At 37.9% G+C, this 19,032-nt stretch overlaps 2 protein-coding genes and 1 pseudogene across 2 annotated transcripts in view; 1 reads left to right on the top strand and 2 right to left on the bottom strand.

The window, feature by feature from the left end:
• SYCP2L (synaptonemal complex protein 2 like) overlaps positions 1-538 on the top strand; it is a 73,491-nt gene extending 72,953 nt beyond the window's left edge. The window contains exon 36 of the mRNA XM_027867921.1: positions 471-538. Coding sequence (XP_027723722.1) covers positions 471-495 — 25 coding nt within the window. The 3' untranslated portion in view covers positions 496-538. The remainder of the gene's footprint in view (positions 1-470) is intronic.
• Positions 539-4,106: 3,568 nt separating this feature from the next.
• On the bottom strand, positions 4,107-5,678 carry LOC114047061 (annotated as a pseudogene).
• Positions 5,679-16,398: 10,720 nt separating this feature from the next.
• ELOVL2 (ELOVL fatty acid elongase 2) overlaps positions 16,399-19,032 on the bottom strand; it is an 87,164-nt gene continuing 84,530 nt past the window's right edge. The window contains exons 7-8 of the mRNA XM_027846848.1: positions 18,474-18,608; positions 16,399-16,524 (exon numbers count right to left, since the gene is read on the bottom strand). Of these exons, the coding sequence (XP_027702649.1) occupies positions 16,399-16,524; positions 18,474-18,608 (261 nt within the window). The remainder of the gene's footprint in view (positions 16,525-18,473; positions 18,609-19,032) is intronic.

Raw genomic sequence — 19,032 nt, 5'->3', positions numbered from 1 at the left:
GGGATAATGGTATATGCAGGATAAATTTTAAAGGGAGTAGAATTAAGGAGGATAAGGAAAAGCTTCCTTTCCAATCAGAAGATAGGCTTTTCGATTTGGGAATAGATAGAACTTGGCCATTTACACTATTGGAGGAGCCCAATGCTATTTGTCTTCAGAAAGTTTGTGGCAATTCCTGCAAGAGGACTTCTATAGTTGGAGGTGTGTTGGAGATTTTTTAAATGGATAAATGCAATGTATAAATTTGAGCTGAATCCTTAAGTAGCGCCACTCAGAAGGAAAGGGAAAAGTCCATATTTGCTTGGTCCAAGATAATAGAAATTCCCACTCCATGGCTGGTCAGTAACTCCTCAGTGACCTTGTGGTGCATATGTCTTTCTTATTGGCTCTTTGAATTCTTATGGGGAATCGGGGGTATGGCTGAAGGTCAGACTTCGCTCACTGCATTTGTGTTTTCTCTCCTATCCCAGTCTAAACCAGCTGAGGAAAAGATGAATGAAGACGGCTTGCTCAATCTTTTGTCCTTGACTAAATAAATGATGCACTGACATTGCAGCTGTTGTTGACCACATTCTGTTCTATTTCCATCATGGAGTTTTTTCAATTAGAACTGAATCTAAAATATTGCATTGGCTTGAAATTGGCTTTTTTTTTTAGCTACTTGTCCACAAGAGCTCTGCTTTGGGGTTAAGTTTTGGTCAGAAGAAAGAATGTTCAGACAGTCAACAACTTTAAGAACTCTTTAAAAAATTCAATTGAAGTGATGGGTAATTTAAAAAATCCTTCTTCTTCCCTTTTTGCCAAAGTTAACTTTTTCCTTTTTCCAATTGCTTTAATTTCATCCATCTCTTCTTAAAATTTGTTTTGCAGGTAAAATTAAGCCTTTTTATTTTAGAAAAAAATGAAGGAAAAATAAGATGGAAAAGATGAGGTGCTAGATTTCAGAAAGTTTCTCATCTAGATTGGAATAATTTTCTTTTCCCCAGCAGGTGTGTGTTTTAACTTTTTAAAACTGAAATAATGAAGCCAAGTAATCCTCAAAATAGGAAAAAAAGTTTAAAAATGGAGACTATATAAAGTATCTGTAAGATTCAACACATGAAATCATGTACATAGTTGAGTATTTGAATTTTTATAATAGCAAAACATTAATTCATATGCCTATTTTCAGCAGTGACTTTGTTTATACTTTAAAATATATATTAATCAGTTTAAACCATTGAAAACAGATTAAGGTCATTGCATTTAGAGCTAGAAAGGATATTGGAAATCATTTAATCCAACCTCCTTGGCTATGAATGAGGAAATGGAAGACCAGAGAGATCATTGTACAGGTAGGAATTGGCAGAGCCACGATGTTAGTCAATAAGTATTTACTAAGCTCCTGCTAGTCCAAATCTGGTTTTGCATACTAGCTGTGTGACCCTGGACAAGTCACAACCCTTTTTGCCTCAGTTTCCTTATCTGTAAAATGAGCTAGAGAAGGCAAACCTCTCCAGTATTTTTGCCAAGAAACCCCCAAATGGGGTCATGAGGAGTCCAACATGACTGAAAAACAAGTGAACAACAATAAAACTTCTACTATGGTGCCAAGCACTGTGCTTGGAGATACAAAGAAAGTCCAATGATAGTCCCTACTTTCAAGAAGCTCACAGGATGTGAACTTAAAATTCTGACTCCAAATCTTTTCTTTAACTTAATATTGTATTTCTCCCCCCCATTACATCTAAAAACAATTTTTTAATATTCATTTAAAATTTTTTTTGAATTCCAAATTCTCTCTCTCCCTGCCTCCCTCCTCTCCTCTCCTCAATGGAAGGCAAGCCATTTGATATAGGTTATATGTATGCAGTCATGCAAAACATTTCCATATTAGTCATGTTGTGAAAGAAAATAGAACCCCCCAAAAAAACTCAAAAAAGAGAAAAAGTATGTTTCGATCTGTATTCAGACTCCCATCAGTTTTTTTCTCTAGAGATGGATAGCATTTTTCAACATGTCCTTCAGAATTGTCTTGGATCATTATATTGCTGGTAATAGCTAAGTCAGGGGTGGGGAACCTGCGGCCTTCTAGATTCTTGGGTGCAGCCTTTTGACTGAGTCCAAATCATTCACAGTTGATCATCATACAGTATTGCTGTTACTGTGTACAATGTTTTCCTCATTTCACTTTACATCTGTTCATGTAGGTCTTAACAGGTTTTTCTGAGAGCATCTTGCTCATCATTTCATATAGCACAATAGTATTCTATTGCAATCATAAACAACTTGTTCAGTCATTCCCCAATTGATGGATATCCCCTCAATTTTGAATTCTTTGCCACTACTAAAAGAGCTGTTATAAATATTTTGGTACATATACATCCTTTTCCTTTTTTATCTCTTTGGGATATGGACCTAAGAGTGGTATTGCTTAGTTAAAAGGGTATGCATGGTTTTATAGTCCTTTGCATATAGTTCCAGATTGCTCTACAAAATGGTTGAATCAGTATATAACTTCACCAAAAGTGCATCAGTGTCTCAATTTTCACACACCCTCCAACACCTTCATTTTTCTTTTTTGTCACATCAGCCGATCTGATAGATATCAGGTGGCAACTTAAGAGTTGTTTTAATTTGTATTTCTCTAATCAATAGTGTTTTAGAGCATTTTTCCATATGACTAGAGATAGCTTTGATTACTTCATCGGAAAAGTACCTGTTCATGTCCTGTGACCATTTATCAATTTAGGAATGGCTGTTATTTTTATAAATTTGACTCAGTTCTCTATATATTTAAGAAATACATAATATTTCTTATATGTAATATATATAATGTATAATAAATATATTCCTCTTTATCAGAAGAACTTTCTGTAATTTTTGCACAGTTATGTGATTACTGGGTATTTCCCTCTAATCCTATTTCCTCCCTATTTATCCTTTCATTTCTCTTTTTTCACCCTGTCCATTCTCAAAAGGGTTTTGCTTCTGACTTTTACCTCCCCCAATTCGACCTCCCTTCTATCAGTCTCTCCACCCCAACCCTCCTTATTCTCTTCTGCTCCTACTTTCCTGTAGGATAACATAGATTTCCATACTCAGGTGAGTGTGTGTTATTCCCTCTTTGAGCCAGTTCTGGTGAGAGTAAGGTTTACATGCTCCGCATGTTTCCCTCCTCTGTAAAAGCTCTTTTACGTGAGATAATTTACCCCATTCTACTTCTCACTTTCCTCTTTTCCCAGTGAATTCCTTTTTCTCATCCTTAATTTTATCTTTTTAATCATGCCATCATATTCAACTCACACCTGTGCCCAACTGTCTATGTATATACTCCTTCTAACTGCCTTAATAATGAGAAAATTTTAGGAGTTAAAAGTATCATTCTACCATGAAGGAATGTAAACAGTTTAACCTTATTGAATCTCTTACGGTTTCTCTTTCCTTTTACCTTCTTCTTTATGCTTCTTTTAAGTCTTGTATTTGAAAGTCAAATTATTCCAGATCTTTCTAATAAATGACATTGCCTCCACCTACTGCTTACAATACCACATTATAATCTGTGGTTTGATCTTTATAGTATCGATATATTTAATAATGCTCTGGATAATTTTTTACTAGTGAAGATAAATCCTTCCTTTTTTTAAACAAAAAACTTGTTTGTAGACTATTCTTTATATTCTATAAGTAACTAATCTGCATTTTAATTAAACATTATTGAAATAAAATTGTTTTTACTTATTTGACTTAAGACTTTTTAAAAATCTTGGATAAATATGCAAAACAAAATCTATTTAGATTTCATTGTTTGCCTTACGCCCTGTAATCTAGTTCTGTGGATCAGTAGTTGGTTGTGGTTGACTGTACTTTGGCAAGTTATTCAGACCAAATTTGGGTCCTTACAGAATAGTCCTCCCTCCATTAGAAAGATTCAAGCTTTGCTACAAATACTTAAAGAGGCAATCACCAGCTCCCTAGATACATTCCCAACAGAGTTGTGATTGGGCGACCTCTTTTCTATATCAAATCAAGGTGAATGGGAAGCAGGAAACGTGTCTGTGATCCTCTCTAAACAAGAGCCAGTCATTAGGAAGAGCAATTTTGCCTATATGAAAAGCCTGTATGGGTTAGACTCCTGGAGGACTCAACATGTTCCTATCCCTCAGTTTGAGGTTATAGGCCCTTGGAAGTTGTGTCTTCCCTTCCATCACTAAAGTGTCTATCTTGGGTGGCTTGAAGGCTGCTGAGTTCTCTGCATTTCTGGTTGTCTGGACCCACATGAGCTCTATTGGTTATGGCTTCTGAGTACCTCTGTAGGATTAGACACTCAAACCCAAGTTGGATTTCCACGGGGTTCTTGGTCCCAAAAGGCTCCATTTTTTAAGATGGGGTTCTGTTTCTATCCCTGCTTCCAGAATCCATGCTGGTGATGTCTGGGCCAGGTAAGGAAATAGAACATTGCTAAGTAAACCAACCTCTGAGCCTTTCCTTGGGAAAAGAGTGGGATGTGCTATTGGAATGAATTGGTCTGAAGTAGTCAGTCTCTCTTTTTAATCTCTCCATTTTGTCACTTTACTTTGTGAACTGCCTCTGCTGCATGATGGTACTTGGTTTCCTCTGTGGCAAGACCTTTATGACATACCCAGCATCTCTCAGCCCTGCCTGCTGCCCTCTTGTGTCTGTTTTGTAATAGGAGGATTCATGATGGTGCCCCTAGTCTTAGCTTTCACCACTGGCACCTTGTTCCCATGGTCACTAGAAGATGAGGGGTTATGGTAGGAGAATATAGATTAGTTTCTCCTTCCTCAACCTTGGAAAGTTGCTAGTACTTCCAATTTGCAATGAGTATCTTTTCCCACAGGACCTTACAGCACATATCAGATGGAGGAGGAATCACTGATGTGGGATCTTCTAGGGTATCATCATAAATGAATGCCCTGGTGCACTCCAAGTGGCAGAGACAGCTTGGCTAGAAGCCCACCTGTGCTGTGCTCAGTAGCAGGCACATCTGGCTCTCTGGATGCCAATAAAAGATTGTGATTCAGGTGTTTCTCTAGTTAAAAACCCAGAACTCTGACTCTTATGTGAAAGTCAATGGAAGTTATACAGATGTGACACAGATGTCAAAAAGGAGCTTTCTGCATCTGGTGATAAGCAGCAAAGTCCCAAGTAGATCCCATGCAGAGGCTGTCCTGACCTGTGGGTTTATGTTGGGGAGAGAGGGAGAGAAAAGGAATGGGACATAGGGATCATCCATAGCCCGAGGCACCAGCGTGGAAAGGAAGCTGAGACCAACAAGGTTCTAGGCCCTGTTCCCTCTCTAAGCACCAGGCTGTGGTAGAATCAGATATGATGCAAATGGTGCCAAGATCCAAAAGGACCTGGGGGAGGTATGTAGAGGTGTGGGAAGATAAAGCCTCACTTAGGACTTTTAAGAAGTTCAGAATTCAGAAGCTTTTGGTGGTCATCATTAGGGCTCCAATCTGTCTTTCCAGATATATTGCATACTTACTTCCCCTGCTTATGCACTCTCTCTCTCTTTTTTTTTTTTTTTGCTTTTTGGTGAGGCAATTGGGGTTAAGTGACTTGCCCAGGGTCACACATCTAGTAAGTGTCAAGTATCTGAGGTCAGATTTGAACTTGGGTCTTCCTGACTCCAAGGCCGGAGCTCTATCTCCTGCACCACCCAGCTGCCCCATCATGCACTCTTATGTTCTAGCCAAACTAGCTTACTTTGTGCTCCCTGTATATGATATTCCGTCTCCTATCTTCATGCCTTTGAATAGGCTATCCTCCATGCCTACCATGCCCTCCCTCTTCACCTCTTCCTTGTAGAATCTACCATGTTTTTCAGTTGTTTCAGTTGTGTTTCTTTGGGACCCCATTTGGGGTTTTCTTGGCAAAGATACTGGAATGGTTCACCATTTCCTTCTCCAGCTCACTTTACAGATGAAGAACTGAGGGAAATAGGGTTAAGTGACAAATCAGGGTCACAAGCTAGTAAGTGTCCAATTCAAAGCACAGCTCATATTATCTCTAAGAGGCCTTTCCTAATCTTTCAATTGTTGTGTTCTTTTCCCCATCCCCTATTTCCACTGAAATTACCTTACTCTATATATGATTTGTATATCCTTTGTATTTGTATATTTGTAAACTTACCTGTTTGTTTTCCTTTTAGTGAAATGTAGTCATTTGGGGAAGGACTGTCTCCCTAGCCCCTAGGATGATGTCAAACACTCAATACTTGTTGAACTGAATTATACTGAAATAGATTCTAAGGAGAAATGAATATTTAATGGATCTCGTGGAAGGATTGAAAAACATTTGATATATCTGTTGAGAGCAGGGGTTCTTAACTTTTTCACGTACCCCTTTGGCAGGCTGGTAAAATCAATGGATCCCTTTTTCAGAATAGTGTTTTCAAATGCATATAATAAAATACATAAAATTTAAAGGAAACCAATTATATAGAAATGCAATTATCATTTTTTTAAAAAAGTTACATGGACCCTTGGTTAAGAACTCATGGACTAGAAGAACCTTTCAGTACTGCTCCATGCAAGACACTATGCAAAGCACTGATAAAGAGTGTTATAGAAAGAATTCCTCTGGTGTGGGCAATCTCACAGGAAACGGCATTTGAGCCTAGAAAAAAAGGCCAGGTTTTCAATCTATCAGAAGCTTTTTGGGAAAAGAGACTGGCGTGAGGTGAGTAGATTAAAATTTGATACATTTCATTTTCTTATTGATCCTATTTACAAGTAATTGGTTTCGTCCTGTAACTGTCATGGTTCTTCGTCTCTGAGCTTAATTCAGAGTTCTGCTGGGCTGTGATGAGTTAAGTTTCAAAATCTAGCTCTCCTGCCTCAAGGAATTTTGGTAATGGGGGCTAACAATGACCCCCTTCTTCTCTCAGGAGACCAAGAAATGCTCATTGAGTGCAGGTGCAAGATAATGGCCCAGACTTTTGGACAGCAAACCAGACCTCCTTGAAGGATAGCCTGGTGGAGTAAAGATATCAGGCCTTGGAGAATGCATGTGAACGCAAAGGGGAGGACAGGGACATTTCTCCTGGTTAGGAGGTTATTGAGCTGGCTGAAACCAGTCCCATGGGATGTGAAAATGTACTTAAGGCCTCAAGCCTTCCTCAGATAAGGAGCCAAAAAGAGAATCAAAGCTTCCCAAATAATTTGACTTGAGGAAGGATTCATCTGACTCTGACTAGATAGGTATACTGTAGGTCTCCTCTCTCTATCTGCCCACTGTGGATCTTCTAAATGTAGCTTGATCTGTGACCTGATTCAGTTTACCTATAGAGTCTGTTTTAACTAGGTTTGTTTCTTTAGGGGATATGTGAGATTATGATTCTATTTAACTAAGTTTATTCAGTTTTTATGATATTGAAGGAAGCATAGGATGAATCTGTCTTAAAAAAAAAAACCAAACCTTTTATAGCCTACAAGAATGTATGAGATTGCAATATACAATAAAATTTAGTTCTTTATCTGTTGTAATTTTCTCTATAAAACTTTTCAGAAACTTCATTTGGAGTTCAGGATTATTTTTCTATCTCTTAAACCTGTGCTTAAGCATAATAAAACCTCCATAATTTTTACCTCTATAACTGCTGCGGTTGTGGTAAAACTATTTTGGCAGTAGGTATCTACTGCATGAACTCAAAAAGGAGATTTTTTTCCCCTAACAAAATGATATCTAATTTTAGTTTATTGTCATTCTTTATTGAAATCTTATGTGATTGCATCATGCAATTCTCTTGCCCTCTTGGAGCAGCTAGGTGGCACAGTGGACAGAGTACCGGCCCTGAAGTCAGGAGGACCTGAGTTCAAATGTGGCCTCAGACCAAACACTTGACACTTACTAGCTGTGTGACCCTGGGCAAGTCACTTAACCCCAATTGCCGGGAAAAAAAAAAAAAAGATTCTCTCGTGCTCTTAAGCCAGCTTCGCTTTTAGAGTCTCAGTTCATGGGATCCTATTTGTCTCTTTTAACTTTTTGAAATGCATTATTTCCATCCCTAGTATGGTGTAGATGATAGAGAGTCTGTCAGGAAGACTTAGATTCGAGTGTATCCTTTGCCTACTGGCTGCATGACCTTGGGCAAGTTACATAAAATCTCAGTGTTCCAGGCAAGTGGTGTCAAATGCAAATAGAAATGAGGCCACTAATCCAAATAGAAGGATCCCTTTTTGTTGTTTTTCTGTCACTTTTCAGTCATATCCAACTCTTCAAGATCCCATTTGGGGTTTTCTTGGCAAAAATATTGGAGTGGTTTGCCATTTCCTTCTCTAGCTCATTTTTTAGTTGAGGGAACTGAGGTAAACAGGGTTAAATGACTTGCCCAGGGATAAGTGTCTGAGGTCAGGTTTGAACCCAGGAAGATGAGTCTTCCTGACTGCAGGCCTGGTGCTCTAGCCACTGTGCAACCTAACTGCTCAATAAGGATGCATATTGACTTAGTTTTTTAATATAATATTAACTATATTGTATATTTGTTTATTTTGTTAAACATTTCCTAATTACGTTTTAATCCAGTGCTGGCACTGGGTCCAAGCTACAGCAAAACACCTGAGTGCCTCCTGAACTGGATTAAAATGTAATTAGGAAATGTTTAACAAAATAAACAAAGGTACAATACAACATAGATAATGTTAATTTGTAGTTTTCTAAGTCAATCTGCAACCCTCAGGGATTCCTTTTGGTTTGAGTTTGACACTGCTCTAGGCAACTCTCTAAGACACTCCATTTCAGAGAAGGCGCCAATCTACATTGGTAGCAATGCTTTCCTCCCCTGGAAGTTCCCTAGTCCAATGAAATCCCAGGTCTAGTCATCATTCCTAGCCATCAAAAACTCTTAAGGTGATGGTTATGTTTTCTGTCACTTCTACTTTATTATCCAACTCTTCCTGGTTCCGAGTCAGAAGCAGACACAGATCAACACTCTCTGAGCTGCTTCTTCTACCTTTTCAAAGCCAAAGTTATTAGCAAGGTAAATCAGGCGTTTATCAGAGGCTCTGCTTTTAGCAAATAGAAAAAAGGAGCTACCTGGTAGAAAATGAACCTCTTGGCATGTGTGAGAGTTTCTTCAATACCACAATACCACAGGATGCTGATGGTACCATGGACTAGAGACATTCAACCTGTATCTCTTAACAGTATAGTGGTCCACTACCAGTTGACTCCCTTATTCATAAAAATTTGATTTCTGTGCAGAAGGAAATTATATTCTGCAAAATTAAACTAGCTTAAAAAAATCTTAGCATGGCTCTAGTTATCCCAAGTAGATATCATTTATTCTTTCAATAAAATGAATATCTGTTAATGTCCAGAAACAGGGTTTGCTTAATCCAAAAGGAAAAATAATATTCCACTTTCGGTAACAGTATGCCAACTTATGACAAAGTTATGAAGTTGGTAGTTTGTCATCAATGCCCATCATCCTAGTTTTGTCTTCTTTGATTCATTTCCATCATCCTCAGACCCATCATGGCCTGACTTTTCCTGCCACATCCTTCTGTTTGAAAAAAAATATTAATTCAAAACACATTTATTGTCATTAAGTCAAGTGTGCTTACTATGTGCCAGGCAATTAGTGCTGGGGACATGATGAAAGGCAAAAGCTCTGCCCCTGTCAATAGAGGAGCACACATTCTAATGGAGAGATAACTTGTGAACAACTATGTACCTACAAGATAGAACCAGGGTAGATGGAAGAGAATCTCAAGGGAGAAGTCACCAGCATTAAGGGGTATTAGGAAGGGCATCTACTGTATTGCAGGCACTGTGTTGGATAGTGATAGATCAAGCATTTAAGCACTTACTATCCAGTATCTTTGCCTATAAAACCACAGGTGGGGTCATGAAGAGCAGTACATGACTGAAAAAAACGACTAAACAACATGTGTCAAACACTGTGGTTAGGGTGTGGGGATGCAAATACATGCAAGACAGTCCATTCCCTTGAGTTTACATTGTGAAGGAGGAAGGCAAAAAAAAACACATAAAGAGGAGATGGGAAAGTGGGGTATGTGTGGGGGCGGTATGATGTGAAGACAACTTGGAGGTGCATAGAGACCTGGTTCCAGGCAAAACAAGGCTAAAGCTCATGTATGAGACCCAGAATCCCAAGGGTGGAGTCCAAGGTTCCTGTGGGTGAGGGAAGAGGAGGAAAACCAGAGTGCAAGCATCATGATCAAGATGACCAAGGAGACTCTAAAGATGGAACCAGACATCCCTATATGTGAGGAGCTTACATCCTAATTAGAGGGATAAGACATATGCCAATATGCTGATAGGTAGAATGTATAAATGCCTAGAAGAGATTCAACAGAAGGGGATAGATTCAGAGAGAGATCACTTCAAGTGAGGGAACTGAGAGCCAACATTTAAATGATTAAATGTTTGGTCTTCATAGTAGAGAAACAAAAGTGGCCATACATGAATTTTTTTTGTTACCTCTAGCACAGTGTGTATGCCAAAAATTAGACCACTTTATGCCTTCCTTTCTATGACATGGATGAAATTGGTTATTCCTGTTTTCACAACTATGCAGAAAAAGGAAGCTCATTAAGTTTGCTGTTTGCCCAAGATCTAAGTGCATCCATAGCATTTATAACTCCTCACGCCTGCCTCAAGCAATCATACCAATGCACTCAGCCCTGTTGCTGCTTGTTTCAAACTGGCCAAGGTCAAGTCTATTATACACTATAAACAGATGTTCTGAGTCATTTATCAGGGATTCATTACATGAAGGAAGAGCCCATTTTAAAACTAAATTTTAGGCAAGAAAGAAAAAAGTCACCTATTATGCACAGTCCAAAAAACCCCCAAGTAAAATATTTGTGGTTTTAAACCCCAAAAATAGTTTAAAAGAGGAGTCTCAGTTTTGAGGAGTAGCATTCCTTGTCCAAATAATATCTTTTCATGTTTTTTTTTTCCTTTTCAAAAGTACTATGTCCTACACTACTGCAATCTCTGAAAAGCAGATAGTCCTGGGCTTGAATCTTACCTCCAAAAAGCAGATTAGTTACATTAACTTCTGTGGTTGTCTTTTTTGTTGTATAAGATAAGTAGTTCTTCCTTCAAAATGAATTGAACCTCACCTTGTAAAGTGGTGTTATGAGTGGATCTTTCATCAATTTTTTTTTCTTTTCTGGCTTCTCAAAAACTTAAGGCTTTTAAAATCCATCAAGTATTTCAAATGGAGTAACACTGATCTTCATGAACCTGTCAGCTGATTCCTGCATATCTCCATATCAGTATTATTGCTCTATTTCTCCTACCTATAATGAAGAGGCAGTTGCCAAGGCCCGTTGGTTTTATCTTCATAACATCTCTCATACATTATTGCCTTCTTTCCTCTAATAATTAACTGAGGAGAGACACTAGAATTAAGAGGGATTGGGAAAGACTTTCTATAAAAAGTTAGATTTTGGCTGGAATTTGAAAGATATCAGGGAAGCCATTCTGGTGTGCGTCTTCAGCCCCTCATGCCTAGACTATTGCAATAGCCTGCTAGTTGCTTTCCCTGCCTCATCTCTCCCCATTTCAATTCATCCTCCAGTCAGCTGATGTAATCGTCCTAAAGTGCAAATCTGTCCATATCAGAAAAAAACCCACCCCCCCCACTTAAACTCCAGGGGCTCCCTACCACCTCTAGGGTCAAATATAAAAGCCTCTGTTTGGTGTTCAAAGCCCTTCTTGACCACTCTCTTCTCTCCCCTCCCCCATCCTTTCTGGTCTTCTTACACCTTATACTCGCCTCCACTCCCTTAATCTGTGATCCAGTGATACTGGCCTCCTTGCTATTTCTCAAACATGACACTCCAACTCCGGGCATTTTCATTGGCTGTCCCCCATGCCTGGAATGTTGTCTCCCCTCATCTCCATCTCCTGGCTTTCCTAGCTTCCTTTAAGTCCTACCTAAAATCCCTCCTTTTATAGGAAGCCTTTTCTGATCCCTTAATTCTATAATAATTCTAATAATCCCTCTGTTGATTATTTCCAATTTATCCTGTATATAGTTGTCTGCATGTTGTCATCCCCATTAGACTGAGCTGCTTGAGAGCTAGGACTGTCTTTTGCTCTTCTTTGTTATCTCTGGGGCTTAGCACAGTGCTAGTAGGCAGTTAGCATTTATTGACTGGCTAAGAAAAGAGATATGGAATTCTTGGAACAGGGCCTTTTATTGCCATTATAACTGAATGGGTAGAGTAAAAAACAAGATACTGTTTGGACGTATCAAGTACGGCAAATGAGGAAAGTGTGTTAAAATGGTATATTAATTTTTTTTCTTTTCAAACCTGTGATTTAATCCATGTGGAAAACTCCTTCCACTGATACATATCCATAACTCACCTATTACTAAGAGACCTCCAGGCCTGGGGCATGAAGAAGTTGTGTCTTGCCTAGAATCATAGTTAGCAAATGTTAAACTTAGAATTTAAACCCTGATGTTTCTGGCTGGAAGGTCAACGCCCAATCAAATACACCATGCTCTCTATATAAAATTAGGACTTAGGATTCCTGTTTCCATCAAAATTCAGCTCAAATGCTACCTTCCACTTCATCTTTTCTGATTCTTTCCAGCTGTTAGTGCTTATGTTACAGATGAGGAAACTGAGACCTAGAGAAGCTAAATGATTTGCCCTTGATCACTCAGGCAGGGAATGGCAGAGCTAGGATTCTGACTCATATCCTCTGACTCCGAATCCAGGGCTCCTTTCACTATTCCACACTGTCCTCCAGAACTAAGAGCTTACCAAATCAAATGAAGAGCCGAGCATTTAAAAACCTTCCTAGTTATAAGTATCCTTCTGAGGGACACGTCATTTAGATCTATAAACAAGCATGCACTTAGGAAAAACCATGACACATTATGGCTTAAGGTAAAAATAAATTTAATATACAACAATCATACTGAATGCTTTTAATACATGAAGAAAAAATGGCTTCTCCTGCCTCCCTGCCCACTCTTATCATGATCCTGTATTCTTAAGACTTAAGTCCTTCTTATGTGAACACAAGAAAATGATGTCCTTATTCAGGTTACAACCGAAAAATACCCAGAAACATTCACAACATAAGGAAAGTGTCTTTGACTCTTTGGAAAGAATTCAGACTGGCTTCTTCCCCACTTGTTTCCCTCCAACCTATCAGCACAAATGACATTTTCCCTTGAAAACAAACACAAATGAAACTCAGGTGAAAATAATTTTATCCTTCAGTACATATTACATGAATGATAGCACTGCATTTTAAAAGTAAGTTGAAAAATTTCACATTCCATTCTGTTTAGACAAACATTTCATTTTAATTTTTAATGGGGAAAACTATCAACAGATGTAAGTATTCACTAAAACCTAATTTTTTTCCACTGTCATGGGAAAAGAGCATTTCTTCTTCAAAAAGCTCTGCTAACACTTATTTTCTAAACAACATAGATTTAGACAGACATGTAAAAGTTTTATTTACAATATTTTTATAAGAAATCACATTTTAAAAAATTCAACATGTTTCTATTTCTCAAAGTTGCAATATTTCAAAGATGCTTTAAGACAGAAGTATTTGGAACACACCTGATTCAGTTCTCATAGCTAAGATTTCAAAGCTCTGAGTGTGTGCCTTTTTCCAAGCCCTTGAATGGTTTATGATTTTATATGTATATGACAACTATATACATGTATGTATATTTTAAAATTAAGCCTCATTGAAACCAAAGGCCAGTTTAGAATTGGACAAAGTTCTGAGCTAACCTTGAGCCATTAATTAAATTGCTTGTTATCAAGGCTGCCAGCTTAAGTACACGCTTGTCTATGGAGGCTACCCCAAAATGTCAGATTTCCATCTTTGCCTCCAACAGTCCCTGAGTCATCTTATGCTCACAACTGTTTGAATCTGTGATTCAGGTGAAAAGGACCTTCCCTCTTTGCTTTTCAGTATTAAGCAGCATGAAAAGATGACTGACTAGTACAATACTCTTTTAGCCATGGACACTCAGTGGGGACTTTTAGTGCCTCACTAATAACTCAACAATCTGACTAGAAGGAGCAGGGCTGGTGAATGGGACTCTTTGATGGCTATCTGCAAAAAAGTTCATTTTTCACCTTAATTATACTTAAGTAACAAGATTCAGCTTTGTCTAAGACCTAGACCTGAAGAAGAAACTGATTTCTCAAATGAACATCCTCCTCATCCTTTTTATTCTTAGCCAAAGAGAAGCTATGACAATTGCTCTCAGCTCTAGCTCTTGGTTTAAAAGGCATTGTGCAGATGCTATGCTGGCTTGAAAATGTGTCACTGGGAAGCTATTAAAAGTCAGAAACTTCCAGTGAATAAAGGTATAGGCTAATGCAAGGTGGAAGAAACGGTTAACTACTTGGAGCCTCAGAGGAGGTTGGACTTACTAGCAATATGCCAGAAATAAAAAAAAAAAATCCTAGAGTGAGAAAGTGCTAAGATCGGACCAAAATCTGCTCTGTTGTGCTCAACAGGAGTGGATCTAAGTTCAAAAGGTAATGTTAAACTGTGGCAAGATAAACCAAGTAGTCATACTGACAATTTACTGACATTAAATGCTGTACTTAGGTGATCTCTCAGAAGGTGGGCACAGCCTCCTAAGTGAGCAATGTGAATGAATGAGAAATCAGGGGTGATAAGTTTTTATAAGAAAATAATTTAAAAGCTTTTAAGGGTGGGTGGAAAAGGTGGCAAGTAGTAGGTATAAAGTTACCAATTAAAATGCTTTTCTATGGGGGCAGCTAGGTGGCGCAGTGGATACAGCACCAGACCTGGAGTCAGGAGGACCTGAGTTCAAATATGGCCTCAGACACATAACACTCAGTAGCTGTGTGACTCTGGGCAAGTCACTTAACCCCAATTGCCTCACCAAAAAAAAAAAAAAGCTTTTATGTGGCAACTGATGCCAACAGGATGAGTTGAAAAGCATTTTTAAAAGATATAAAAATGAGAAACATCTACAGTAAGCCCAAGTGTGGGTGAAAGGATGAAGTTACAAAACTACCTATTCTAATTCTGCAGGCTGGAAATTAATCTCTATCAAACATTCAGATGACATTCTCCTATTCCTAATCTCAGGACAGTATCATAGTATTAAATTAAATCTCAAGATTCCCTCAGGGAAAGAGGGGGATTCTCGTTAGGGCTTTCTCCTTCTTTTAAGGTTGGCCCCTATTAAATATAGCAGTGCCAGCACAGAGAAGCTTTCATTGCTCAGCTGGCCTTTGTCAGTGTCTCATTAATATTCCACTATTTTCCGTGGGAATTCTTTGTTAACAGTACATCCTATGGCCCACTTCTTCCTTCCTAGGCTGAAGAATGTAAATAACTTTCAAAGGGTGGCATAAAGCAACTATTGCCATGTCTCTGACTAGGTCCAAAATAAGCACCATAAAAATTCCATTTGTTTTGTCTCCATTGCTGAGTTACTTGATTTCAGGACAAGTGTCAGTGATGCATACAACCCAAGAGGAGAAGGTTGGACTCTAGTCATTGCATAGAGATAGGAAGAGTGGACAAGCAGGATCAGAGGATACTTTTGGTACTAAGCAGGCTGTCCCCCTGCTTCTTAACTAAACCATAGGCTTAACCCACAAAGAGGCCTGATATGAAGAAGGTATTTTAAAAGGACCAAGGAGTCTGTGAATTTCTGAAGAGTCAGATTCCTAGCCAAAGTGTCTATGGTTATAAGGATTTGGCAGTGCATGTTTTCTCTTAGCAAAGTTAATTTTCAAAATTAAAAAAAAGCATATTCTATCACTAGTTCACTAAGATTCTTTTTGGAAGAAGTAATTAGAGAATGTGAGACAAAGTAGATTGTGGCTTTAGAAAGAAAGACAATCTGCTTTATCCCTTTCTTTCCTTATTCTACCTTCCCTTTTAAATGATTTCTAGAGATTTATGCCATATTGAGCCCAATGGATTGACTACTCTATCCGTGGCTGTTTAGTGCCTACTATATGTAGCCTAAAAGATAACTAATATTGTAGTCTAAACATTTTAACCTGAACAAAACCCTAACTTTTTTTTTTAACTTAAAGGCTTATCATGAAAATACTTAATGTTCTTTGGGCTTACTTGGTTAACAATGTATAAGGCATCATAAAAAGAAACATGGGGATGGGAGGGCACTTGGGAGGTTTTTACATTAATATTGAGATCTAAAATTTCCAGCATCATCTTGGTGGTTAACCTTTGACCAAAGCATTTAGTAAATATGTTAAACTTAATAGCAATTAATTAATAATACATTTTTGGTACAAATTATTTATAAACAACAGATGTCAGTTTGCACTAAAACTTAAAGAACTGTTTCAACTCAGTTTTTGTTTTAAAATAAAAGAATTTCTTAGGCTCCTTTGTGTGCTGTTCTCTTTCCTATTTTCACTGTGCTTTTTTGTCCCCAATTCCATTAGCTGCAGTGAAATGAACTTTGGGAAAACCATTTGTGACTTCTTTCCCTGTAAGATTCTCTTTCATATCTTGTCGCAGAGGCTTTTTCCGGTATGTCTGTTTAGACATGCAGATAAGGAAGGAAAAAAATAAAGTATTTCAGTGAGAGCTTTTCTATATCGTATTTTTTTCCCCCAAACACTACTTAAAACTCTTTAAAGTGCTGGATTTTCACCTCTTCACAATATGGCTCTAGCTGACCTTTTACTTAACAGGCTTATTGTACATTATTCCTTTTTATTCACAAAACTGTCTAAGTCAAATTGGCCCAATTTCTGTTCCCTGCACACAAGTTTATATCTTCTGCCTTTGTGCCTTTGCACAGACTGCTTCTCTCAGAGGAGGTTCTCCCCTTCCTCATCTCTATTTTTTGAACCCCTAGCTTCCTTGAAGGCTCATCTCGATAGCATGAGACTTCTACCCTGATTCCCCCCATTTGCTAGTGTCCCCTCTTCTCCCACCCAGATTTTCTTGTAGATACGCTTTGTACATGTTTTGTATTTACTTATCTGTGTACCTATAGTTTCTCACCAATAGAATGTAAGCTTCTTAAGTGCAAGGGATGTTTTATTTTTGTCTCTCTCTTCCCAGCACCTAGCAAGGGGCTTAACATATGATGACTGCTTAATACATGCTGGTTTAATGCACGAAGGAACACAGAATTTCTCTTTGTTCAAAGCTAGAATATCCTCTGAACTCTACTTATACATGAAAATTATGTAGTAGTCAAAGTAGTTGCATAGTTTTCAATAAAAAACTTGCTTATTTCGTTTATTCTATACTAGCCTATGTGTCTCTAATGTGACTATCACTGCAGTAATTATCTTTCTAGTAAGTGTAACTAGGTTTTTGGACCTGAGGAGGTCAGTCCAAGCATCTCTGAATACCTGGTTACATAAAGACAAACAGTTTTACAATGAAATTCTATTGAGGCTGCAGCAGGAGGATCTGAGGTTCTGGTCCAGACCTGAATTGGCCTGTGCCATTTCCCCACTACCCTGCCAAAATACATGAACTCCACCTGCAAAGTCTGAGCAAGGGAATTGTTTTTAAGCCAGTCAAGGATATCAACTAGGGTTGAGACTGAAATCATAGACTTTGTTCACAAAGGGCTCTGGTCTAATTTGAGCTAGAGCACTCAGTTCTATCCATCATTGTTGTCTGCTCTTTCTTCCTGGTCATGAAATAACAAAATGAGTGCTCGCTTAGCCTTCTCTAGTACCATCTTTGGCAACTTGACCTTTTTCATCTGCATTCATCCCTAGATAGTCTCACAGGATACTTAGCTTTTGCAGCTTACATTCAAAGGCAAATTTACCTACCCAATTTCACTAATAAAGGGGCTGAAAAGCTATCAAAGTGTTAGTTCCTCTCTCTATGATTTGTCTAAAACTATTACGGATTAATTTAAGCAAACACAAGTAGAAAATGAGAAGGAACTCTGTGTCCCTATAGAAGTAGAAAACAGTCAAATACAATTTCAAAAATTATTTAGCATGTCAAATTTATCTTTGTTTAGTGTTCTTTACTTTTGTTCCACTTCCACAAAAATAGATTAATTTAAAATCTTATCCACCTGAGGCCTATATTTTGTCATTTTTTAAATCAGTTCTTAAACAAAAGAGTTGTTATGAAGTTGTATGTTGAATCCATTTCCTTTTCTGGGTATAGTTCATTTTTATAACAATTTGATAGAAAAAAGGCAAACATGACCTTTCCTCACTCAGTAATCTGAAAGTAATTCTTCCAAGTGAATAATGAGGCCACAATTCTGGCTGGTAGCATAACAGCAAGATTTGTTTTTAAAACTCATTTACAAAACACATATTTTTGTAGCTATTTGTTTTTGCCTATAAGATTTCCTGGACCAGGCTCAATTACATGAGACATCACTCTCAAATTTCAGTCTTTGAAAGTACAAGGCAAACATGTGATGTCAGGATGTAGAAATCTATAAAACAGATAACACATTGCTTACTCATCTGAGAACACTTATTTCAACTCACCCGATCATAAAAATTTAAAAATAAGATGACTAATGTGAGCATGTAGGAAGACTGGAAGATGAGACAGCCAAAAGGAAAGCCACAAGGTATCACAACTGCACTCAGGGTGTGCGATATGGTCAGCACAAACTGGATCTGTGAGAGTCACATAAAAATCAGAGCTAGGGATGAATCAACTTTTCAGTCACATATAATCTGCTTTGAAATCATGGAACTTTATTCTCTAAGTTTTGCTGGGTATAACAAGAAACATCAAAATGATTTCAACAGAATTCTTTTATCCTAGATAGAATATTTGTAGGTATATAACTGTCAATTATATAAAATCTATGATATATGATTAATTACATTCTATGTAACTATGTTTCCAGAGGTTGTGTGGCATAGGAGAAAGAATTCTGGATTTAGAATTGAAGTTTGTTGTTCAGTTGTTTTTAATCTTTGTGACTCCATTGGGGTTTTCTTGGCAAAGATACTGGAGTGGTTTGCCATTTCCTTCTCCAACTCATTTTACATATAAGGAAATTGAGGCAAACAGGGTTAAGGGACTTGCCCAGGG

This window comes from Vombatus ursinus, unplaced genomic scaffold, assembly GCF_900497805.2.
Source record: "Vombatus ursinus unplaced genomic scaffold, bare-nosed wombat genome assembly UNPS02000577.1, whole genome shotgun sequence".
Taxonomy (NCBI): Eukaryota; Metazoa; Chordata; class Mammalia; order Diprotodontia; family Vombatidae; genus Vombatus; species Vombatus ursinus.
Note: the sequence above shows the minus strand (reverse complement) of the source record. Positions and strands in the feature narration are given on the sequence as shown.